Source organism: Kwoniella europaea, chromosome 1 (assembly GCF_036810445.1).
Source record: "Kwoniella europaea PYCC6329 chromosome 1, complete sequence".
NCBI lineage: Eukaryota > Fungi > Basidiomycota > Tremellomycetes > Tremellales > Cryptococcaceae > Kwoniella > Kwoniella europaea.
This window is the reverse complement of record NC_089487.1, coordinates 12,824,322-12,848,389: the sequence shown is the minus strand read 5'-3', so window position 1 is coordinate 12,848,389 and position 24,068 is coordinate 12,824,322. Positions and strand designations below refer to the sequence as shown.

The 24,068-nt window shown below is 44.1% G+C and overlaps 10 protein-coding genes across 10 annotated transcripts; 4 read left to right on the top strand and 6 right to left on the bottom strand.

Moving 5' to 3' along the window:
* Nucleotides 1-850: 850 nt before the first annotated feature.
* Nucleotides 851-1,403, bottom strand: V865_004903 (uncharacterized protein; the record flags this gene model as incomplete). Its single annotated transcript, XM_066228678.1, has 2 exons — nucleotides 851-955; nucleotides 1,209-1,403. 2 exons carry the CDS (start codon nucleotides 1,401-1,403, stop codon nucleotides 851-853), a joined length of 300 nt encoding a protein of 99 aa, XP_066084775.1.
* Nucleotides 1,404-2,838: 1,435 nt separating this feature from the next.
* V865_004902 (uncharacterized protein) lies at nucleotides 2,839-3,371 on the top strand (the record flags this gene model as incomplete). Its single annotated transcript, XM_066228677.1, has 4 exons — nucleotides 2,839-2,859; nucleotides 2,931-3,034; nucleotides 3,142-3,236; nucleotides 3,316-3,371. The coding sequence occupies 4 exons, from the start codon at nucleotides 2,839-2,841 to the stop codon at nucleotides 3,369-3,371; spliced, it is 276 nt and encodes a 91-aa protein (XP_066084774.1).
* Nucleotides 3,372-3,790: 419 nt separating this feature from the next.
* V865_004901 (uncharacterized protein) lies at nucleotides 3,791-4,590 on the top strand (the record flags this gene model as incomplete). Its single annotated transcript, XM_066228676.1, has 4 exons — nucleotides 3,791-3,811; nucleotides 3,917-4,050; nucleotides 4,214-4,314; nucleotides 4,538-4,590. The coding sequence occupies 4 exons, from the start codon at nucleotides 3,791-3,793 to the stop codon at nucleotides 4,588-4,590; spliced, it is 309 nt and encodes a 102-aa protein (XP_066084773.1).
* Nucleotides 4,591-6,200: 1,610 nt separating this feature from the next.
* On the top strand, nucleotides 6,201-10,568 carry V865_004900 (pyruvate carboxylase; the record flags this gene model as incomplete). Its single annotated transcript, XM_066228675.1, has 11 exons — nucleotides 6,201-6,364; nucleotides 6,454-6,738; nucleotides 6,839-7,197; nucleotides 7,280-7,389; nucleotides 7,447-7,995; nucleotides 8,056-9,118; nucleotides 9,177-9,378; nucleotides 9,439-9,532; nucleotides 9,588-9,979; nucleotides 10,056-10,395; nucleotides 10,461-10,568. The coding sequence occupies 11 exons, from the start codon at nucleotides 6,201-6,203 to the stop codon at nucleotides 10,566-10,568; spliced, it is 3,666 nt and encodes a 1,221-aa protein (XP_066084772.1).
* Nucleotides 10,569-11,081: 513 nt separating this feature from the next.
* Nucleotides 11,082-11,508, bottom strand: V865_004899 (uncharacterized protein; the record flags this gene model as incomplete). Its single annotated transcript, XM_066228674.1, has 2 exons — nucleotides 11,082-11,217; nucleotides 11,354-11,508. The coding sequence occupies 2 exons, from the start codon at nucleotides 11,506-11,508 to the stop codon at nucleotides 11,082-11,084; spliced, it is 291 nt and encodes a 96-aa protein (XP_066084771.1).
* A 390-nt stretch (nucleotides 11,509-11,898) lies between these two features.
* V865_004898 (uncharacterized protein) lies at nucleotides 11,899-13,025 on the top strand (the record flags this gene model as incomplete). The annotated part of the gene is made up of 3 exons (XM_066228673.1): nucleotides 11,899-12,440; nucleotides 12,581-12,685; nucleotides 12,767-13,025. 3 exons carry the CDS (start codon nucleotides 11,899-11,901, stop codon nucleotides 13,023-13,025), a joined length of 906 nt encoding a protein of 301 aa, XP_066084770.1.
* Nucleotides 13,026-13,824: 799 nt separating this feature from the next.
* On the bottom strand, nucleotides 13,825-15,716 carry V865_004897 (cell differentiation protein rcd1; the record flags this gene model as incomplete). Its single annotated transcript, XM_066228672.1, has 5 exons — nucleotides 13,825-13,963; nucleotides 14,061-14,350; nucleotides 14,471-14,577; nucleotides 14,631-14,786; nucleotides 14,972-15,716. 5 exons carry the CDS (start codon nucleotides 15,714-15,716, stop codon nucleotides 13,825-13,827), a joined length of 1,437 nt encoding a protein of 478 aa, XP_066084769.1.
* Nucleotides 15,717-16,193: 477 nt separating this feature from the next.
* Nucleotides 16,194-17,580, bottom strand: V865_004896 (uncharacterized protein; the record flags this gene model as incomplete). The annotated part of the gene is made up of 2 exons (XM_066228671.1): nucleotides 16,194-17,261; nucleotides 17,359-17,580. 2 exons carry the CDS (start codon nucleotides 17,578-17,580, stop codon nucleotides 16,194-16,196), a joined length of 1,290 nt encoding a protein of 429 aa, XP_066084768.1.
* Nucleotides 17,581-19,327: 1,747 nt separating this feature from the next.
* Nucleotides 19,328-20,855, bottom strand: V865_004895 (uncharacterized protein; the record flags this gene model as incomplete). Its single annotated transcript, XM_066228670.1, has 3 exons — nucleotides 19,328-20,362; nucleotides 20,443-20,713; nucleotides 20,773-20,855. 3 exons carry the CDS (start codon nucleotides 20,853-20,855, stop codon nucleotides 19,328-19,330), a joined length of 1,389 nt encoding a protein of 462 aa, XP_066084767.1.
* Nucleotides 20,856-22,548: 1,693 nt separating this feature from the next.
* V865_004894 (uncharacterized protein) lies at nucleotides 22,549-23,979 on the bottom strand (the record flags this gene model as incomplete). The annotated part of the gene is made up of 4 exons (XM_066228669.1): nucleotides 22,549-23,391; nucleotides 23,484-23,632; nucleotides 23,703-23,828; nucleotides 23,910-23,979. The coding sequence occupies 4 exons, from the start codon at nucleotides 23,977-23,979 to the stop codon at nucleotides 22,549-22,551; spliced, it is 1,188 nt and encodes a 395-aa protein (XP_066084766.1).
* Nucleotides 23,980-24,068: the final 89 nt, after the last annotated feature.

The following is a 24,068-nucleotide window of genomic DNA, read 5'->3' as shown; positions in this document are numbered from 1 at the left end:
GATAGATAATGAACACAAATGGTTTAATTAGAGGAAGAGGGACTGGGTATGATACGATATGTTAGGGTTGGAATGAATGGGGTTGAATCAGAGAAGATCAGATTGATTGGAATCCAGGTTTGGCGTAGGAATGATATCGGTATAAAATGGAAAGAGGATTTTGTATAATTATTTGATCATTGGGTTTTGATGTTCGGTGCAGCAAAAATAAGGATTTCTTGTTCGATCGTTTAGTCAACAATCATCATATTATGCAGAAAACGTTGTATGTTTCGCTTTTGTGCACTTTGACCTACAGACAGTACGAAACACTGCACTTGAAGGAAATGATCAAGTTGGTATATGAATGTGGAAAGATAACAGATAGAGGACATGAACAAGTGAATGACAAAGAGAGAGAGAGAGAGAGAGAGAGAGAGGAGAGAGAGAGAGAGAGAGAGGAGAGAGAGAGAGAGAGAGAGAAAGAGATGTTGAGATGCAGATTAACGACTAACGAGCCAGATCATATTCGAATTATGCCATGCCCTTAAAACACTATAATGCATATGCTAATGTGATGAGATACCATGAGTTTATGAACCTGTATGAATTCTAATTGAAAGGGGGTATCGCATGATGATCGATAGGTTTAAATTTGGACTCGAACTCGGACTTGGGTCCAAGTGGGAATGAGATACACCTTGTGATGGTAGGGGATAGTGTACAACGATAATTCTCAATTGGGTGGGGGATATCTTCTATATTACAATTGGTTTCGGTTGAGATGGAAGATTTTTCTTTCTATTACATGACTATGTTATATCGATAGAAAAGAATAAATCCAGTCAGTTCTTCAATATCACTTTCGTTCTCAAGCGTATATATACAACGTATTCCACTTACGCGTACAACATCCCTTTTCGGGAGGAGAGAATGGATCGCCGTGTTTGCCTGAAGGACCCCATATGGATGGGAGCTGAGAAGGAGATGGAGGTATCAGTAAAGTACTCTATCATACAACGATGAAAAAGAACGACATTCTACTAGAAGAAGGAATGGTTTGATATCTAATCTCCTAAGATTCGTCGTCATTCTTGATGTTCATTTTCATTAGTTCTACATGATCAACACTTATTCTTTTCTTCTGCTTCTTCTTATCATTTCTTGTCGTCCTCAAATCTCAACTCTCAACGCGTATAGACACGACTCAAACACACTCTCTCACTCACCATAGGATCCCTCGTCCCTGTACAATACTTGATCAAGCCCAGACTGGCCTCGCTGACTCTTACTCTGGGTCTGGCCAGATCCTCCCTCAGCCTCGCGTTATGTTCGGTCAGTCGACGGAGTTTGAGTTCTGCCATGGATTGTTTGTGGGGTCGAATGAGGTTGGCGGGTGTTGGATGATGGTTGTTTGATGACATGGGGGATTAAGCAATAGGGAGCTCGCGTTGAGACTTGGAAAGAGCAGATGGATGACAGAGGATGAGATGGATGGATCTGCTATAGAGGAATATCGATGTCGATGATATTGGCATAGGGTTGATATTGACAGTGCAGTGTTGAAAGAATTCTACGCACACTTGACAGTTGACTACTCATCGTCTTATTGTCTTTGTAGCAGCAGTAATAGTAATGTTTTGCCGAATGCAGAAAGTACTCACCCCCCTCAGACCAAGGCACCATCAAATCATGCATGCTCACACATACTCACTCATACCCTGACTTACTCGTGCACCCATTCAATAAAAAAAGCTTTATTGTATGGACAAATATATTTGATTCAATTTATCGTACTTTATCCCATATCTGCTTGTCTACCAAATCAACCCAAACCAAATGGTTCATACTCATTTCTACTTTTCTTCGTCTCTCCTCTCTCATCTGGCCTATAATCAACTATTCCAACAGCTCTCTCCCGTACTTCTTATCATTATTACCACATGCAACCTCGATACAAATATCTCATCGACATTATCCAGCTAGCTACCAATCTCTGTCCCCTACCTTTCTCTTCTGCAAAATTAAACCCCTCCATAGCCGAGTCTACAACGACTTGCGCCCCCCTGCTCTTACCTCCCATGTATGAGCGGTACCCATTGGAGGGGTATAACAATACTCTCGTAGAGTTTAACTGACTTTGATATAAGCCGGAGGTATTGATTCACATACAAAACGACTTTTCTGTTCTTTGAATGGGAGGTTGATGAGATTACCTTGACTCGGGTTCAGGACATACCATACTTGATTCTTTACTTGTGGTTTGGTTATTGGAATAGGGATAGGGATAGGAATGTAAAAGAGGGAAAGATGCATATTCAGTTTAGCAATTGGTATTTGTGGATTGATCTGAATGCAATCGAATCGAATCGGATGATGTGTGTTATTGTACTGCTGTAAACATGTTCTGTATTACACCACTTAGATGTCGCTGGAATATTCATTCGATCGAACTGGTGAGAATAAGCAAACGTTCATTCTGATCTCTTCTTGTATGGTATGCGCGGAAAGACACACCAGATCATGCATATGAGATGATATTCCCAGGCTGTATGGATGATAGAACACTTTGACTTGGCATATGGTAGCGTACGTCGTACTTGGTGTTTCGGCTTGGCATTTTGCACTCTACTCGTTTACTACCCTGCACAGCCCTCTCTGACTGTATGAGTATATATCAAAGGAAAGGAGGTTATCGTATATCAGAAAGGATGATTGCATTACAACGCTGAATCATATCTCTCTCTTTCTCTTTGAAAAATCCGATACAATCTCACATTGTCTATCTGACAGTACAACAGTGCAATCCAACATCACTATAGTCAATCCATCCAAACTATTGAGATAAAGCTAGACAGAATGGGCAATAACTACCCACAAGTGAGTATGGCCGGCTGATATACGATCAATCAGTAGATAGCTCAGATGAAATAACGATACCGAATTAACAGCAGCAAGGTCAACCTGGGATGTATCAAGCTTCAGATGGGAAATGGTATCCTGTTAGTGCGATGCCTCAAGGACATCAACAAGGAGGAGGGTTCTATGGGCAATAGTGAGTGTTACATCCCCACATACTTGAACCCTCTATCTGCTATCGGTTTGATATGACTGCACACAACGTTAATACAAATACTGATGACCCGTCTTTCGTTTACACAGCGGCCAACAACCACCTATGGCACCTGGTCCACAACCGGTATACATCCAACAACAAAGTGGAGGAGGCGGTGGTGGAGCAGGTTGTGCATGCTGCGGTAAGTCACTGTGCTATCCTACTTGCTATGCTATCGATATAGAGTCCGAACTGATATTGTGTTTAATACGTTGCAACAGCCGGTATATGCGCAGCTATGACTGGTTTATGTTGTCTGGACTTGTGTCTTTTCTAATCATGATCATGATCGTCCGTCACACCACAGCCGTTGGACGAAAGGGATAATATGGATATGGATATACACGATAGGTACGGTATGGTATGTTGTACAATGTATATATATATATGAATTCTACATTCTCTCCTTTCTAGATGATTCGTCATCTGCCCAGTAATTGACAAAGAGAACGACGAAAATCCTAATCCGGCCGATGACGTGAAAACAAAATAGACGTTGACTACGAGATCTTGCCACCCAACGATTTTTAACTGGAAATTTATAAATATCATTCACATCTCAACACAGCCTTGGCTTTGTTCTTCCTATATTCATCATACTTACTCATTCATTTATCAAATAGAATACTGCATACAATCACCACTCAGATCACTTGCGAAAACAAGTAGGAAAGAAGTATAACCAGCAGAGACAAGATGAACAAACCGACTTATCAGGTATGTATGAACAATTCCCACGTTCGCTCTACATTCCATATCAACATTATGGTAGATTCACCATCTGCCATATAACCGTATTGATCGCTCACCCAATAATTGTAGCCCGATCAATACCAAAATCAAAATCCACAACAACAGATGTATCAAGCATCCGATGGGAAATGGTATCCTACCAGCTCGATGCCTCAGGGATGGCAACAGCAACAACCAGGATATGGATATGGACAACAGCCATAGTGAGTACTAGTGTTTAATCTTCATCATTTTGCATGCTTTATATACGAAGGGAGAAAGAAGGTAGCATCCAGTGAAGAGTGTACGGAACTACGGATCTCGTCTGCCTAATGGATGGGTATGTTTATGGGAATGAATGGTGCTAACCTACTGTGATGATTACAGTGGTCAACAACAACCGATGTACCCTAATTCGCAACCTGTCTATGTACAACAGCAAGGAGGAAGAGGTGCCGGAGCAGCCGGAGCAGGGATGGGCGTATGTGGTGAGTGGTCATGTCTCTCTTCCTCTTTGTTTGCTTCTTTATTATCTCTCTGAAGAACATCGCACGTACATCCCTTATCCTCTCCATCTTCTACCCTTCCATGAGGGTCACGTATATCGTAGAGGAACTTATCACATACCTATCACACTACTCGCATCTAATCATCGTCGTTCTTCCCCATTCCCACGTTGCAGAAAATACTGACCGTTGCTCTGCCTTGCAGCCGCTCTATGTGGAGCTCTCCTATGTTTCGATCTGGGAGCATGTCTTTGCTAAGGAGACTTTACTTTCAGTGAGAAAGATCGAGTAATCTGGATTGTCGGGAACAGTAAGAGTAAGAGTGATCACACACGGTATGTTGGATCAAGCGGGAAAACCAAAAACAGTAAAAAATAATTCAAAAACAGGAAGAGAAATGATCGGTTGCTCCCAAAATGTCTCTTCATAGATGTTGTACCAATGTATGTATTCAGTCAATCGATCTCGATGATGGCATCTTTGTATTCCATTGCCTCTCATGCAGTATATATCGAATGAAGAAGCCAGTGCTAGGACCAGAACATATCGAGGAGCTGTCTGTACGCAAGACTCAATCGACCTTACGTAAGAGAGTTCTTTTGAGTCATCCGTTCCTCGTTTAGATAAGGACAAGAACCATGCGAAAATCGCTTCTTTGCCCCATAACGGAAATAGGGTGATCGACTAGATCATTACCCCAGTAACCTACAGAATATATATCTCATCTTTCTTTACTTGATGAGCAGGTGTTAATTTTGAAGTTGCACCGAGATGTCTGTTGTTGAGTGCGGTATCTCAAGGAGGCTGCTGTGGACCAACTCAGGTGAATATCATCGGTTTTATCGGATTGAATTGCTCTACTCTGCAATATGAAGGTGAGCTGTGAAATTGGTTGCGGTTGAAAGATGTATTCGATCGCGCAAGGCGGAGAAGAACAAGTGATATTGAGCACGGGCCGAGATCCGGTATGAGACGTTGTAACAAGGTAATTTGCAATCGTCAAGTCTGATTGGACAAACGGGAGATTGGGTGTGAGGGTGTGTGGCGGTGCCCCGTTAATATCTGATTGTATATGAGTGAGTCGATTGACTGACGGTTCTTAGGTGCAGTACCCGGTTGGAGTAACCGGCTCCTACCATGTCACCATTTACCCTATCGTCATCCAACCCACCAGCCAACCAATTGACGGACTACCGATAACTCAATTCCATTCCGTCCCTCATTCGACATTCACCGCTCTGCCACTCATACCGCACGCACTCTCCAAGCGGTCAATTGTCATCCCGTCATAACTTGCCCAACTTTCACTTTTCATATCATCCAAGTTTGAGATTGAGATTGAGATTTAGATTCAGATTTATATCCCTTTGCTCATTCTTTCATCTTTGATTGAGTTGACCCTATCATTCCTTTGTTTCCACACGCCAAGGTTAACATAGATCCCCTCCACCCCCCACACGTCACTCTTTCCAATCCCATCACATCTTTCTTTCTTTCTTTCTTCTTCTGTTGACTCTTACTTCCAGATTGTTTATCTGAGAAGATAGATAGATAAACGAACGCACACAGTAATACACAGACATCATGGCTGAGGCGCAAACTCCTGTAAGTAACATCAACCTATCTCAATATCCGCTAAATCCTCGACCGGGGGCTATCAGTCCTACAAACTTCTCTTTGACACTATCTTCCATCATTCACACACACTCCCATAACCATAAAAGGGTTCTATACCTTTGCATCCCCCCATCGCACGTTTGTCATTTATGAACGTATAAATCCCTCATTCCAAAAAAAGATAAAGACATGTGCTGACCATTCTCATCCTCTTGCTCTATCTATACATTCATACAACCACCTGATCCACCATGACCATCCATCTCTATCCTGAAAACGACATCGACAAAATCCCTACGTACAACCACAACCATGGTCGCTCGACTCACCAACAGATCGAGGCTTGGGTCAGTCACCTGGGCTACGATACCTCTCGACCAGGTACACCTTCTGCTCCTTCTGCCAATCCCCATACGTGAGTTTGAGAGCTCCTCTTTCCCATTACTCCTCAGTCCAACTCAACGCGGTAGCATGCCCGTATACTGACTGCGTTCTCATGGTTAGCATCCATGGATTACGAAAGAAACAGGCCGGACATTCTGGTCCCCTTAAGAAAGTCTTAGTTGCCAACCGTGGTGAAATCGCTATTCGAGTTTTCAGGACAGCCCATGAATTGGCAATGTCCACAGTGGCCATCTACTCCCATGAAGACCGAATGGGTGCTCACAGATACAAATCCGATGAGTCGTACTTGGTTGGTAAAGGATTGGCTCCTGTCGCTGCCTACTTGTCGCAAGATGATATCGTTAGGATTGCCTTGGAACATGAAGTTGATATGATTCATCCTGGGTGAGTAAAAGTCCCCTCTACAAAGTACACCATCGATCATAGTAATCTATAGGATGTGGTTGAGATGGTAGAAATCCATGCTGATACATTGTATTCGTAGTTACGGTTTCCTCTCTGAGAACGCAGGATTCGCCAAGAAAGTTGAAGACGCAGGAATAGCCTTTATCGGTCCTCGACCAGAAACCATCGATGCTTTGGGAGACAAAACCAAAGCTAGAACATTAGCAATCAAAACTGGTGTACCTGTCGTTCCTGGTACTCCAGGTCCAGTAGAATCTTACGACAAAGCATCTGCATTCATTGAGAAGTACGGTTTCCCAGTAATCATCAAGGCTGCTATGGGTGGTGGTGGACGTGGTATGAGAGTGGTCAGAGATCAAGAATCTTTCAAGGAAAGTTTCGAAAGAGCTGTTAGTGAAGCGAAATCTGCTTTTGGTGATGGTACCGTTTTCATTGAACGTCAGTTGACTGGAACCTTCCTACATCAAATCTTCTTTGATTGCCACGAGGATTCATAGCTGATGCTGATGGTGTTATGTAGGATTCCTCGACCGACCAAGACACATTGAAGTCCAGTTGCTCGCTGATGGAGAAGGTAACTGTGTGCACCTCTTCGAACGAGATTGTTCAGTACAAAGACGACACCAAAAGGTAAGCTGCTTATTCCTCGCAACTCAAGCACAGCTTGCTAAAGAGCCATTTCTACAGGTCGTCGAAGTCGCTCCTGCTCCTCACCTCGATGAATCAGTCCGACAAGCTATCCTCAGCGATGCCCTCAAGCTTGCCCGAGGTGTCAACTACCGAAATGCCGGTACTGCCGAATTCTTGGTCGATCAACAAAACCGACACTATTTCATCGAGATCAACCCCCGTATCCAAGTCGAACACACTATCACCGAAGAAATCACCGGTATCGATATCGTCGCTGCTCAAATCCAAATCGCTGCTGGTGTCACTCTCGAACAACTTGGTTTGACCCAAGAACACATCCACCGAAGAGGTTTCGCTATCCAATGTCGTATCACCACTGAAGACCCCGCTGCCGGATTCCAACCTGATACTGGTAAGATCGAAGTGTACCGATCTGCCGGTGGTAATGGTGTTCGATTGGACGCTTCTTCTGGTTACGCCGGTGCGCAAATCACCCCTCACTACGACTCTTTGCTTGTCAAATGTTCAGTCAGTGGTGCTACTTTCGAAGTGGCTAGAAGAAAGATGTTGAGAGCTTTGATCGAATTCAGAATCAGAGGTGTCAAGGTGAGCTGATTTCGATGCTGTGACGGTGGTGTCGCACAGCTGACAGGTGACATATGATAGACCAACATTCCTTTCCTTATTCGATTACTTACCCACCAAGTCTTCGAATCCGGTAAGACCTGGACCACCTTCATTGACGACACCCCAGATCTCTTCAAACTTGTCCACTCTCAAAACAGAGCTCAGAAACTCCTTGCCTACCTCGGAGACTTGGCTGTCAACGGTTCATCCATCAAAGGTCAAATGGGTGAACCTGGTCTCAACACAGAAGCCATTATTCCTCAAATCAGGGATAACGCCGATTCTTCCAAGATCGTCGATACCTCCGTGCCTTGCCAAAACGGTTGGAGAAACATCATCGTCAATGAGGGTCCTGAAGCTTTCGCCAAAGCCATCAGAAATTACAAGGGTACCCTTATCATGGATACCACCTGGAGGGATGCCCACCAATCTCTTTTGGCTACTCGAATGCGAACAGTCGACATGGCAAACATCGCCAAAGAGACTTCCCACGCTTTACAAAACGCATACTCTCTGGAATGTTGGGGTGGAGCCACTTTTGACGTCTCTATGCGATTCTTATACGAAGATCCATGGGACCGATTGAGAACTCTTCGAAAATTAGTACCTAACATTCCACTTCAAGCTTTGGTCCGAGGTGCCAACGCCGTAGGATACACTTCATACCCAGATAATGCGATTTACGATTTCTCCAAGAAAGCCGTCGAAGCTGGATTGGATATCTTCAGAATTTTCGATTCGCTCAATTACCTGGACAACTTGAAGGTCGGTATCGATGCCGCTAAGAAAGCAGGTGGTGTAGTAGAAGCTACCATCTGTTACTCTGGTGATGTCGCCAACCCCAAGAAGACCAAGTACACCTTACAATATTACCTCGATTTGACCGACGCGTTGGTGAAAGAAGGTATCCACGTATTGGGTATCAAGGATATGGCTGGTTTGCTCAAACCTGAAGCCGCGAGATTATTGATCGGTTCAATCCGAAAAGCCCACCCTGATTTACCTATCCACGTACACTCGCATGATACTGCTGGTATCGCCGCGGCAAGTATGATTGCCTGTGCGCATGCTGGTGCGGATGTGGTTGATGTTGCTATTGATGGTGAGTCAAGGGTGATTTCTAGTGTTACAATGCTGATATAATCCTGGTGTATTCCCAGATCTTTCGGGTCTCACTTCTCAACCAGCTATGGGAGCTGTCTGCTCAGCTCTCGAACAAACTGGCCTCGGAACTGGTATCTCTCACGAGAACATCCAGGCCTTGAACCAGTACTGGTCTCAAATCAGAAAACTCTACCAATGTTTCGAAGCTAATGTCAGAGCTTCTGATTCCGGTGTCTTCGACCATGAAATGCCTGGAGGGTGGGTCTAACTTTTTTCTTATTGCTTGTTAGTCTGTGTACTGATATAATTCAATTCCAGTCAATACACCAACCTTCAATTCCAAGCTTCTCAACTTGGTCTCGGTACTCAATGGTTAGATATCAAAAAGAAGTACATCGAAGCCAACCAACTTGTAAGTTTTGTTTCATCTGTAGGTCTTAGCAAGTATACTGATATTGCGTTGGTAGTGTGGTGATATCGTCAAAGTCACTCCTTCCTCAAAGGTTGTCGGTGATTTCGCCCAATTCATGGTATCCAACAATCTCTCCAAGGAAGATGTATTGGACAAAGCGGCCACTTTGGACTTCCCATCGAGTGTGGTAGAGTTCTTCCAAGGATACTTGGGTCAACCATACGGTGGATTCCCCGAACCACTCCGATCGAACATTATCAGAGACAAGGAAAGGATTGATCAAAGACCTGGTTTATCGATGAAACCTCTTGACTTCCAAACCATCAAGAAAGAATTAAGGGATAAATTCGGTTTGCACATCACCGATTTCGATGTGGCGAGTTATTACATGTACCCTAAGGTCTTTGAGGAGTTCCAAGGTTTCGTGGAGAAGTATGGTGATTTGAGGTGAGTCAAATAACACGTCCTATGTCTTGATCCTTTCATCACATATGCTCATGTTTCGTATTTACTGTTACCACAGTGTCGTTCCTACTCGATACTTCCTCGGTAAACCCGTCGTCGGCGAGGAAATGTCCATCTCTATCGAACAAGGTAAAACCCTTACTATCAAATTACTCGCAGTTGGTACATTGAATGAACAAAAGGGGACGAGAGAATGTTTCTTCGAACTTAACGGTGAGACCCGTGCGGTGGTCATTGAAGATACCAATGCTGCTATCGAGCATGTCTCAAGGGAAAAGGCTTCTTCCGATCCTGGATCTATCGGTTCACCAATGTCCGGTGTGGTCATTGATGTTAGAGTGAAGGAAGGTCAGGAAGTCAAGGCTGGTGACCCCTTGTGTGTCTTGAGTGCCATGAAGGTGAGTAAATGTCATTGTGTATTGACACAAGTATCATTGCTGATATACTGTTTTTTTGTTCATAGATGGAATCAGTCGTCTCATCACCTGTCTCAGGTAAAGTAAAGAGAGTATTGGTGAAAGAGAACGATTCGATCGCTCAAGGTGATTTGACCGTTGAGATCACCCATTAATCTTTAAGGCCATGGGATGTGAATTATAATAGAGTAAGAAGTATGTACATACCCCAAATAACATAAAAGACAGGAATTATTAAGTTGGCTCTAGGCTTGATGAGTGTGTAAATCGCTAAATTAGAAAGAAAAATTGGTTTGATTCTGATATGGTTTATGCATACGCTGTGTCTGTTTGACTTGGATATCCATGTTGCAACGTAAGATGATGAATGGATAGCTCTCATAGTGTATAGTGACGTCTTTTCATAATTTGATATGCAGTACAACGATAAACTACAAATTTTACCAAATGCTGAGGTAAATCGCAAAGTACCTAATCTACCCCACCTGCAACGCCTGACTCCATCGTCCGTCGTCCATCTGTCATGTGATGGTACTATTCACTGCAGATGACCACCTGATCGGTTTGGAAGGTGATCCATCGATTTAAGATTCATATGGGAATTGGAACCGCTCGGTGTTTTCTCGATTCTTGAGGTGGTATAAAAGTGGTTTGCATGTACAGAAAGATCATTGAGATCGAGATATGTTGGCCGTGCTTTCATCATAGTTCGATTGCGATTGTTGTTGGAATGGTTGTGATTGGTCTGCTTCTTGAGTGGCTTTCATCAGGTCGACATCCAACAATCTCGATACAGCCATGAACCTGTGACGAAAAACATAGCAATGCAAGGCAAAATCAGCAATACAATCGTGAGAGTTGGACGTAAAAGGGCGATTATCATGAGGATGTGAAGAAGAACGAAAGAAGGCTATGTCTTCGTCTGAGGGGCGATACTCACTGAGAACCACATCCTACACCCAACCTAGCCATAGAGTTCAACTGATCGGACATCATTTCCAGCTGTTTCTCCGTCTCGGTCAAGTTGGCTTGGAGGTTGCGTAAGCGAGATGCGAGGGCCGAGTAATGACGGGCTTTGAGGTTGGACGTTGACATTGTGTTCGTGTGTAGTGGAAGTGTGCAGGATGTCGTGGTGGGTATGAAGGACGTCAGATGGACGTGTGGTTCACCATCGACATTCTCATCAACATCACCATCAAATATCAACTTGATGCAGGATTTGTTTACTTGGGTCTGTAAGTTACGCGTTCGCTACGAGAATCACCCGCACTCGTTTACGTAACCTTGAGGTCGGGTGTATTGTGGTCAGCTAGCGCACCAATGCCGTTTGCCGCTTTGAAAAGTTGAAATTTCAAGTGGAAAATCGCAAAAGACAACATCATCAACTTATAATTCACTAGTCAAACTTATAACCAATAACCGACTGACACGAACAAGATCCCCTCGATAGACAACTGATAACACAGTACAAGTAGAAATCACATCATGAAGTGGAATATCGGAGCTTCATCCTCCTCCTCCTCCTCCTCACCATCATCATCCTCCTCTGGCCCAGTCCTGATCGATCCATCGCTTCCCACCAACCATCCTGCAATCCCCACTTCCTCTATCAATCCACCAGCAGAATGTCCAATGCATCGATCGACCCCTCCTGCCCCTCCTCCTGCTTCTGGAGGAGGTTTAGCTAAATGTCCGATTGATCACAAGAATCTCGACCCATCCATGAACCCCTTAAACAACATCCCCGCGAACCTTTCACTGAATAGACAGCCAGGCCAACAACTTGACTTACCTACTGAACGAACTCGATCTACCATCCCTCGACCATCGGGTGAAAATCCAGGTGGAGAAGCTTACGGTACGGGATCGACGTGGGATTACCCTTCACCTCAGCAATTTTACAATGCACTAGTGAGGAAGGGATGGGAAACTCCAGAGGATTCGGTGGAAGTCATGGTGGATATACATAATTTCATTAATGAACAGGCTTGGTATGAGGTTATGAAGTGGGAGAAGAGATTACCTGGGTGAGTGGTGGGGTTTGGCAAAATACCGTAATCATCACGATTATCAATCAATCAATAACTGGTCATTTCTAGTCAAATCATGACAATGACGATGACGATGACCAGGACAATGCTGATACTCCTTTTTTCACTTTGTGTAGCGGTGAAAACGCCCAATTAGCAAGATTCACAGGTAGACCAGGTGAACTATCACCCAAAGCAAGAATGCATCTATGGCTAGGTAAATTCTTCCCGAATACTTTCAAGTGAGTTATTGTTGTCTTTTTCTTCTCGAAGAGTTGAACTTACGATGATGACTAATCATATAATGTTATTTTTCTACACAGTACCGAACCACCATTCGATCGACACGATTGGATAGTCACTCGACCTCTTCCCCAATCCACGACCGTACCGAAGGAAGAAGCCTCCACTCGATACGTGATAGATTACTATTCCGCTCCACCGGACGAAGATGGAAATCCCGTGTTCTCGCTTGATGTGAGACCCGCATTGGACTCGTTGGAAAGTGTTAGTGAGAGAATTAAAGTTAGCTGGGAAGAGTGGAGAAATAACAATGCGAATGGGGACGGAAACGGGCAGTAGGGTAGAACGTATGGACATACCAAATCTTGTTATGAGTGTGAGGTAGTTGTTTGGAGTATACATCTTCTTCTTAAGATACGGAGTATCGTCAAGTGGACAAGTGTTAGTACTGTAGGAAGAATTAGACTTTGACATTGTCGTTTATGACTATCACTAGATATACAGTATGATACGTCATACATCCATAGATTTGGATTTGATTTAGGACTTGTGATCATTAATGCACCACTTTTACCTTTTGCCATGGAACATGCAGATACACGCAGAACCAAGATCAAAACAAGTTGAATGAGAATTGACTTGGTTTTAGCTGCGAACACGATAGGGCATATCAACCATCCACCCCCGTTCAGACTGTGACCGATAAAAACAGTACATGTTTAAATATTCATATGATATGCACGCAATCTATGTAAGAAAAATGTTATGAAGAGAGTAAATGATCGTTTGATATATAGATATACTATTCATGGCACTCAACTCACTCATCCAATATGAATTGAGGTAGAAGAAAAGATACGACGAAATAAGATAAGATACACAACAAAGTTTGGTTTTCCCCGTGGTGAGGTATTAGATGAGAGACGTTTATATGAGGTGTCAAGAGCAAATTGAGAATTGGGAAAGGTTGGGTATAACAGTATAGGAAGATGTTCTTTGAAAATGCCAGAAATATTTGATCTCGAATTATGGTGCAAGGTATGGATGGTCCTTCTTCTTATTCTTCTTCTTATTCTTATTATGCGTATTTATAGATGGTAACCTAGGCTAAATTGTCTTTATTGTTACTTCCCCTGCTTTATCCCTCTGATCGATCATTGAGGTTCATCAACAACGTCGTCAAACATCGTTTAGTGACCATATCGCCTTTGAGAAGAGGAGTGAACGTATTATCTTGAAGAGCTTTCGGTAAACATGCTCGAAGCGCCTCTCTTGCTCTATTTGAATTGAGTCAATGGTAGAATCAATGATACGTTCCAGGAGACAAAGTGGAAACACCAATCTTGCATTGCAAGACCAGAGCAACAAACTCACCTGGGATTATCGCTCATCCTCAAATAACATCTGACCACATGCTTCAGCAACCTGACGGCCTGACTTTCCACAAGCGCATCCACCATATTCGATAGTACTGCTCCGACAGCATAGAACCTCTCGTACGTCTGGCATATATACTGCAATCCCAGATCATCCGCCAAGATCTTCTGAACGATGAAGATCGCAACTGTCTTACTGAGCTCGGAACCGGTTTCCATGATTCGCAAGCACAGAGGAATGATTTCGGTAGATAGAAGGAAATTGATAACGTCAGAGTTGTCGTTTTGCTATATACGTGAGACGGGAATTAGCTTGGCCGATTTACAGTAGCATAGACGAACGTGATAGGTATGAGACTCTTGAAATGTGAAGAGATGTATTTTTGAACGAATCGAAATGTGACTTACCTTGACCAAGGCACCGATGACACCCAAAGAAGTCAATCTGAGATACTCGAATGGTCTAGTCTTGCTCGTAGTATTCAAGAATGGATATAGGAAAAGAGGGATATGTGCTACAAGAGATTTTGATCAGCTGAGTAACGCAGAGAGCGTAGGAGCAGCTTACCATTGAGAAACAAAGCTCTGGTATCAGAATGACTCGCAACGCATTGCAGTAATGCTAAAGCGTTACATACGCGGTTGGATGCATGAGCAGTCAATGAAGGTGGTGATAATGCCGGGTAGACGGCTACTATCTCGAGGAGAAGAGATGACATTATTCCTAGTGGTGTCAATAGAGTATGTATTAGCTGAACATGCTAATCGAACAGATGTAACGGTCTTTCATTTTCTCATGGGAGTGATACTGTGATCTATCACAACTCGTTTGAAGTGCTCTAATTCGTACGTCTTTTTGTCCATATCGGACAGACGGAGCTTTAAAGATCTAAAAATCGAAGAACTCACCATATCCACCCCAAAGTACCAAAGCCAAATCCTCGTACAACTCCCTCTTCTTACTTAATTCCAATAACGCACCTTCCCTCGTCTCAGGTTCTAACAACTCCGTTATCAATATATATATCTTCTCTTCTTCACTTCCTGCTGGTGGTGGCGCTCCATTAGGCATCAGTAATACTTTCCCACCTGCCCCTGCTCCAGCACCGCCCGAGGCATTCTGTAGAGCTGACTGATTCTGCGATAGCTGCTGATTCGAGCCTTGATTCTGGGTGGTCGAGGGTGCGGGAGGGTTATTGAGATGTTGAGCGAGGTTCTGAGGTAATAATGGTCCACCACCTGCTGCGTTTGGGTTGGTAGATCCTGGTAAGGGAATAGGTGTAGTAGATGTATTACCAGTAGCAGATATCGACAATTGAGGTGTATGCCCTTGCCCCTGACTTCTGGAATTTTGGGATGCACCTCCATCAAGAGGTGAAGCGCCACTTGGAGAGTAGCCGTACCCCTGAGGTTGAGGCTGAGAACGACGAGTGTCGTTGTACATGAATCCACCTGCTCCATTTGGAGGTAAGAGATTCTGTCCGCCCATGAATCCTGGACCTGGTGGTCCATTGGACGAGGGGACGTTCACACCTGGAGGAGGAGGGATGGACGTCGACCATGAAGGAGCGTCTGAGTCGGGTGTAGGAGGGGCAGTGGGGGGTCGATGTTGGAGATGGGTCTGGAAGTGAGGTGGGGCGTGAGGTGCGTACATGATGAGTCGAGTCGGAATAGGATATCAAAGGGTGTTATTTATTGGGTGGTGAAGATGGAGTGATGATATTGCGATTGATCGAGGTGAGCTCCACACTGATCCTGAATCTCTCCTCCCCTCTAAGATACGGATGTCGATGATTTGTTTACGATGATTATGTTGATCTATTGGTAGTTGCAGAGAGGGAAACAGAGAGGATGTTAATGGTCATCAACGTTGTCAGCTCATCTTACTTGCTTCTTTCACGCGGAGTTGCGATTCTCAGTGGTGACTTGTCATGAGCGGCATTTACCGCTTTGTGGCACACGCCTCATCTCCCCAGTGAACCTGCATATATATATTGTATACATTCACATGTACCATGCAACCCACGACATGTCCAATACATACACTGCTATACAAGGCGAGGAGGATAGCAGATCAAATCGACACCATGTTCCCATCACAGTTGCTTCTTGATACGCAGCTTTATCAAATTCATGGTCGTCCTTTCTTCTTATCCCAGTATTTCTTCCTAATAACACTCATCTCATTCCACAATCCATCATTCATCTTTCTGGAGTACATGTTTGACTTGACTATATCATCCATTGTCTCTGACTTGTACCCTATCGTCAATCCAACCGAGGTAAACAAACCTAGTATCTTCACCATGGATCTAGCCAACGATGAGAGGTGTTCCAGGTCTAATTGAATTTGACGTTTGAAATGATCTTCACTCATATCAGGTGGGTAGAGGATCTGTAAGTTGAATTCACTAAACATATGGAATTCTCCTGAGTGATACGGATTGCCTAACTGCTCGGGATCGAACGATTTACCTGGATTATCCTCCAACTCGATTTGTTGGCGATCTCCCACAGAGGCAGGGTACCTTCTCACGCAGAGTTTGAATATCCTCAAACATCTGAGTTTCTTCCACGGTATCTTAAACAAAACCTCCCGTAGACATATCTGAGTATTCTCATGAGTTATGTTTATCCAGATGTTTAAGTTTGTAACAGTTGGCGACACTAGATCTAGCAATTCGAAAAGATCTTCATCACTTGATTTGAGTAATATCGTTTTCGGTGTACCCAATCCCATCTCCTTCACTTTTTTGAGTGCTTCCAATATGACCCGATTTGGTATGGGGAAGTCAATCGATATGCCTTCCAAGGGACTATCCAGTTCTTCCACTCTATCCACCAGGGCTCGTTTCCATTTTTCCCCTTTATTTTGATCCTCACCGAAATCCTTGGTGTACGCATTCAATGTCAAACGTTTAACTTGTTTCCACGACTTAGGTATGCCAGGTCTTCCCTTCGGTATCTCCTGACTGTTCTTAGTGAGATGTTCAGCATATGGATAAGAGTAAGTGTATTCGGGTGTCGATTGGGGATCACCAGAGGTATATTGCCGAGTAAGAATATCGTGGTAACGTTTGATAAGGGTCGCATTGGGGAAAGAGGATAGAAGGGAAGACCATTTGGCAACTTGAATGGTCCGGGTAAGATTAGATAGGTCGACGGTTCTTACGCATCCGAGATATAGGCTGAGTCGTTCCTATGGATTTTGAACATGTATGATCAGTATGCAACTTATGCACAGATTGAGTAACTCATAAGAATCAGATGGATGAGGAACAGATTAAACAGCTCACCTCATTCTCACACCTCTTCACCAGCTTGTGATAATTCTGATAATCGAAATCTCTATACAAAGATTCCGCACCTCCTTCTAAGAACAATTGGGATACCCCAAGTAACGGAGCCAGTAGTTTTCGATGAATATCATGAAAAATCAGATACCGAAGATACGGGTTGGAGAATACTTGGGCGATGACGTCCATGCTAGGGGTGGTCCGTCGTGAGCTGGATGGCATTCTGGTGTATCTTCATATAGCGGAAGTATCTCCACAAGTTGCGAGAAGCCTCATATATGATCCACAGGTCCTACATTCTGACGGGGCCAGTACAGATAGATAGGGATAGTAGGAGTGGAAATGGAGATGAAACGAGCACGAGTAGTGGAGTCTGAAACGCGGAGAAAAAGAGCCGGTCCATCGGTGTGGTTTGGCATGTCCGAGGCGGTACTCACACGCCATTTGGTGAAGCTCGTCTTGCCAATTCTTGGAGACTTTGTACACCAGTCGTCCTACCTCCTTTTCACTAGATTTGTTGCATCAGGAATGTGATACCCAATGTTTCATGAAGAAGGCCTTGTTAGTACTGCAAATCGCAATCAGTCCAGTCTTCAAAGGATCAGCAATAGAAGTGGCTTCTTGCAACATGTTCAAGTCCCCTTCCCTCCGTTTCTTAGCCATTACCTTTGAGGTATATGTAGCTCCACAGGCCATTTGAGAGTCGGTGGTTAATAATAGGTCTAGTCGTGTTCTTCATCACCACTTGATCGACTATCGCACACTAGTATATCAAGAAGACAAACTATCTCATCTCATTATGGATCGCTCAAGCAGAGATCTTCAGATGAACAATCAAAGTTTGGAAAGTGTGCCTTGCCACCTGTGAGCTGGTCCGTTATACGTAGAACAAGTCTAACAGGGAAGCTAACGGTCGTATATCCCCTTGATATCTAGTCACACAGGGTGGAGAGACACCACGCATCTACACTCAACTTTGAAAGAGGATCCCAGATTGTGAGTCAATCGGCATTACAGTTACAAGTAGAAGAACAGGATAGGTCAATGACAAGCTCTAATGAGGGTGGATCCTGTACGTATCGTAGCATCAGCAAAAGACCCTTTATTCTGTCGGGTGTCTGTAAATGTTCCAGTTGCCCTACCAAGTCTGTCTCCTTGGACAGCACATACCACTTTAAGCATTACAACGGCGCCACACAATTGCCTGACTCGTTTAGAACGGACAACTTCTATCATTCCCGAGGTTCAGAGTGCGATACCTGTGCGGATAGGAGTGAACATCAAGCGCCAAGGATTATATACAGAGAGCTCGATATGAAATACATTGGTCTGTCACGCACAAATGGCAATGAAAGCAGATTAAAAAAGGGTGAGCTTGTTATCGATACTTCAAGCACACACTGCCTGATGTCCGAGAAATACACATAGTCTTCCAGGATAATTGCACCCCAGCTTTCATGTTTCACCTCGAATCGAGGCTATCTAACGCACCAGAATCATCTCCATCCCCTGCTCAAGGCACAGAGCCTTCAACTGCTGATCTCGATGAATTCGTCGGGTCGTGACACCAAGGGGAATGCTACTTTTACTGATCCTGGTGGGATTTCGGCTACCGATTCCGACCTCAGAAGGGGAATGTCCCCCGAAGATGTAGAAATGACCGACATCAGCCGAGGAAGCAAAAGGAGGAAGAAGGATCCACACAGTGATTCGCAGATCTGGTGTTGAGCCATCCCTTGCATATCTTTCTTTTAGGCACTTTGCTTCGACCGTTCCTTCACTAGCGCCTGTGGCGATTGATCTCTGATGTCGCCGCTCTTGAGGTTTTCGTTGAAACAGAACAACAGAACAGCAGGAGGTTGCGCCGCGCAGTATATAGACTGCACAAAGAATACATTATTATAGGAAGTGATGTATATACACCTCAACTAGTTAATTGAGTTCCGAACTGCTACCGTCTTCTATCTATCTATGCGGTCGTACCTGATTTTACATTCTGTCGAATTAGCCTGCTAAGCTCATTCGAAAAAAAGGTATTCAAGGCACGACTATGCTCCGCATCATAGCGTAGACTGGCTTTGGATCCGGCTGTATCGCTCCATGATGAGATAGTCGGTCGCGGTCCACCCAGATGTGAGAGATCGCGTGGGTTCAGCAACGGGAATATACATCTCGCCAGACGTTGTATGAATGTCCTATACGTCGATACTTGATCAGGTTTATTCATGGGATGGTCGTTGGGGAACGTCAAGCGGAATTTAGTATTTCTCAGAAATTGTAGAGGAAGTTCATCTTGACTGATGGTCAAGTCCGGTAACTTTATACTGCAGATTTCGGCGAAATCAGGTAATGTCAATCGTATACACAGCTTCTCCAGATGCCTGAGCTTGATCATCCTGTTTGGATTGAGCAATTTCAAAATTGGTATATACGTAGTGTCGAATGATTCCGATTTAACATCCAGGTCTCTCACACTTTCTGGTATATGTTCGAGGTAATCAATGACTTCATCGTCGTACTGTACGAAAGAGAAGGTCCGGAGAGCTTCGTATCCATATGTCCTCAACTCTTGTAAGGTCTGGCGAATCACCGCAGTGGGCAGTGCTATATCAATATCCAAAGTTTTTAGTTGACCTTCCAAAGCCTTCACCCTAGTAGACAAAACATCCTTGAACACTCTCCCTCTCTCTTCGATGCCTGGGATTTTCGTCTCGCCACTAATCGTAATATGAAGAATTGGGCGAAGGATCCACTCCTTAGGTATGAAGCTAGGATAACGTAATCTGGGATGAGGTTCTCCAAGTACGACAGTATCGGTGTACTCGGATTCGTAGATGAATTTTCTCGGTTCAGTAGATCGATATAAGGTATTATCTCCTCGGGATATACTTTCGACATTAGGTAAATCAGTTAGGATCTTTCCCCATCGAGCTGGTTGAGGTGGTCTACCGCGAGAATAGAGATTGATTTTCCTGACTGAGTCAAAGCAGATATCCATCCTTTCCTATCAAGTAGTCATGGAGGGTGTCAGCTACGTGTCCTGGTCAGAGCAGAGTTTCAACATGAATAGGGAGGGGTACGTACTTTCGGGCAAGTCTCTAAGAGAGTAGAGTAGATCTGGTGGGGTATCTTCCGGTATATCCCACTATGGGCGATGATAGTGTTGAAATAGAATCGGCTGACTCGAAGTAGTCCGAACATGTCTTTTTTGCCAAGATGGAACAGGATGGTTTCGCATAGATGAGGGATAGACCACACCATCTCGGTACTTTTAGCATCTGGCATTGAGACCTTACTCTCGTCATTCTCCTCAACGGAAAGGGTGTCACAAGTGTTAGGAGAAGCAGGAGCGGATCTGCAGAACGGTGAGTCAGTCAGGGGACCTCATCCTACAAGTGCAGAAACTGTACTTACGGTGGTGTGTGAGGTGAAGTAATGACAGGTTCATCATCGTACTCATAGTCCCAGGGGGAATAGCCCAAAAATGGGAAAGTCATGTTGGCAAGACTTGAAGAGTTTGTGGCGTATCGCTAGGTAGAGTTACAAGTATAAGTGTCTTGACAACGAAGGTGGAAGATATCACTTTCTCAAGAGGTTTCAAGGATAAGAAGTCAAAGAAGGAAGATAAGAAGTAAATTTGATAGACTTGAGGGGTTCAGGTCAACCAATGATGACTTGTGGCGAAGGAGGACCGTGCGCCTCATGTAAGTTACTGTATGCAGCATTGTGATGACAGATTCATCTTTGAAAGTGTATCAACCTTACGGAGATGGGTTTTGTAATCGCAATATGATGCTGTAAAGTATGCTCAGTAATTCAAGACCTGGGGATCGGTCTATTTAAGATGCGAAATGCATGTCGAGAGTGACATATCGAAGATATTGTAAATACTGAGCATACAGTACTGTATGAGCATATCAAGTGGCATTTTAGCCATTGCACCATCGTCAAGCTCAGGAATTTGAGCCCTGCTGTGATTGCTTGTAAATAGCTACTTCCGTTCTTTGAAGACCATCCCTGAATTTCGAAAAGGAAATAGAAGAGCTGAAGTTGTGGGCTCAGGAGTCGTAGTAGAGTTGGCTGAGCTCCTTGTTACCTATTTCAGGCATCTGTGGATTCGCAGACTGCCCCTCGGAATTAGACCTCGAACATTGGTCAGTAATTCGATGAAATTCAGTGACTGAGTTGTCTCCTTGATGTTTCCTGTTAACGCAGTCGAACGCGACGGGAATACGGATCCTTGAAGAGGGACAAGAAGGTCATCATGGAATCCTACTAAGGCTTGAATTCCGCTGTAATGAAAGTATCGCATGACCCGCAAGGTCGGGTCCATATGATTCCATCAAGTTTTAGTCAGTAGCCAGCAACAGAACTTGACAATAGTAGTATAAGTGCATAGCAGCTTACCGGTATCCACTTCCAATTGTACGAACGTATTGCCACGCTTCTTTGGGATTGTTAGTGTCGTCCGACATGATTATCGCAATTGGATCTTTGCGTGGGGATATGAAGATGGTAGTTATTGTGGGAATCAAATGACAGATATACAGTCTGTTCAGACCGCAAGTCATCTATTTATACCTTACTGTCTGAGAACTGTATGTACAGAGTCGACTCGAATGGCTTGCGTTCCAGGCTTCCTCGCCCCATGCTTCTAACTGCTAGCTGAAGAAGGTGAGGTGAAAGGATGAAGTCTGGGTTCCGGGGCAATACTTCTGAAGCCTTTCCTTTCATCTGCCGCTGTTGTTGATTGTCGCGCTGTGAAGAAATCTCTGCTGTAGCGAGAAGATGCAAATACAAAGGATTCGTTCAATTCTCCGCAGTTTTGACAATTACGAAGGTGAGTGAGCATTAATTCAACAGCATAGAAAGTCTGAACGGATTATGACGCCAATCAGGAGTGCATGAAGTGTTCTTTTCTACATGCGTACATCTAATGATACGATACATCTGTACACGTGATAAATATTGGTTCTACAATCATACCAAGACGTGATTGTTATCCTCCTAACGATATGTTCTAGGCGAGTGACGTATCGTGAACAAGTATTTTGGCGATATGACCGAATCGTACCACTAAGGCCTCAGATTGACTCGATATGGAAAGCAGAGTCAAGGTAATCCTCTAGCCACCCCCTTATTTGACTCATCACCATTGGAATCCTTGGTACCCTACGCTATTTTCAACCCCTATTCCCCATTAGGATCCATTGCTTCGGCATCGGGTTCATCGACAATAGCTTCTTCAGGTGGTCTTTCCGTCGTCTCAAACCCCAGTACACTTTCTCTTATCTCCTGAGGTGTGGTGGGAACCGGCTGTTGCTGCTGTTGATCAGATTCTATATGCTCATCGTGATCCTTTTCTAACCCTTCATGCTGCTGCTGATGAAGTGTATTTGAATCTCTTATCTTATTCGATTCAGCTAATTGGTCCGCTTCCATAGCTGCTCCAGCTTCCAACTCTTCTATTGTCAAACTCGATTTTCTCGATCTTTCACCTTCTGGCGATTTCACACCCTCATCCTCCTTCCCCTCTTCTATTATGTCCTGATCGCCTAAAGCTGGCAGTTTGAGATCTTGTGATATATTTAGGAGATCTCTTAATGCTTTATTCTCCTCTTCCAATCGTAATATCTCCATTTCCCTTTCTAACGCCCAGTCTGATTGTCCTTCCGTACCGTTATAACCCCCACTTTGACCCGGTATAAATCCTGGAAAATGTACAGGTTTATTAGGAGCTTTGGGGAATGGCTTCAAGTTCGATACAGTCGATTTCGGAGACGAAGATATCTCAGATATTGTTGCAGGGTGATTAACAAGATTTAATAAACCCGGTAAGTTGCTTAAGTCATTATCTGAATCTTCGCCGCCCATCGAACGTAATGCTGATCGTAGCAGGGTGGATAATCGAGTGAGAAGTAAGGACAGGGATGTGGAATCGTGGAGTTGGGCGGAGGAATGGGCTGTTTGTAATGTCTGAAGTAAGGAGGTGTAGTAGGAATGTAAAGATAGATCATGTTGCTGTGATGAGTGCTGTCAATGATACTAGTTTAGCATGATTTCAACAAGGACCCCAGAGACTTGTGCGATGACACACAGATGGCATTGGAGGAGAAGATACTCACAGCTATACCCCTGAACTTCCCCATGACCGTTTCCAACGTTTGTTCATACTCTTTCAGCAGAGCATTCAGCTGCTTGTTCTCATGTTGCAGCTGCTGATTTTCGGTAACGAGATGTGAGGAGAACGCTTCAAGTTCTGATTGAAATTCCTCTGCATACGAAAGCGATGGTCAGCCATTTGAACACACTTCCAATCAGAGTTTGATCTTTTCTGAACATACCATTCGATATATCCAGATTGAACCTCCTCAATGGGAATCCGGTGCCTACATGAGCCGCTTGACCTTTGACATTCTCCGATCTCGACTTGAGCTGAGTTACCAATGCTCGATTCTGCGCCAGTTGGTCTGTTTCGTTGATGGGTCCCGAAGTGAGCGAATGATCATGAAAGGAATCGATATCCACACCCATATTGAACAAGTACATACCTGATAACTCCCCTACCAGACCCCACAATCTGGATAGTTCGTCTTCTATATCCATCATCGAGCGAGCCATGTTATTAGCCTTTTGAGTGTCAGTGGTAGGGGTGGACAGTGTCTGTATGATATCTATAAATGTTCAGGTTGGATAGCATAGCTACATGA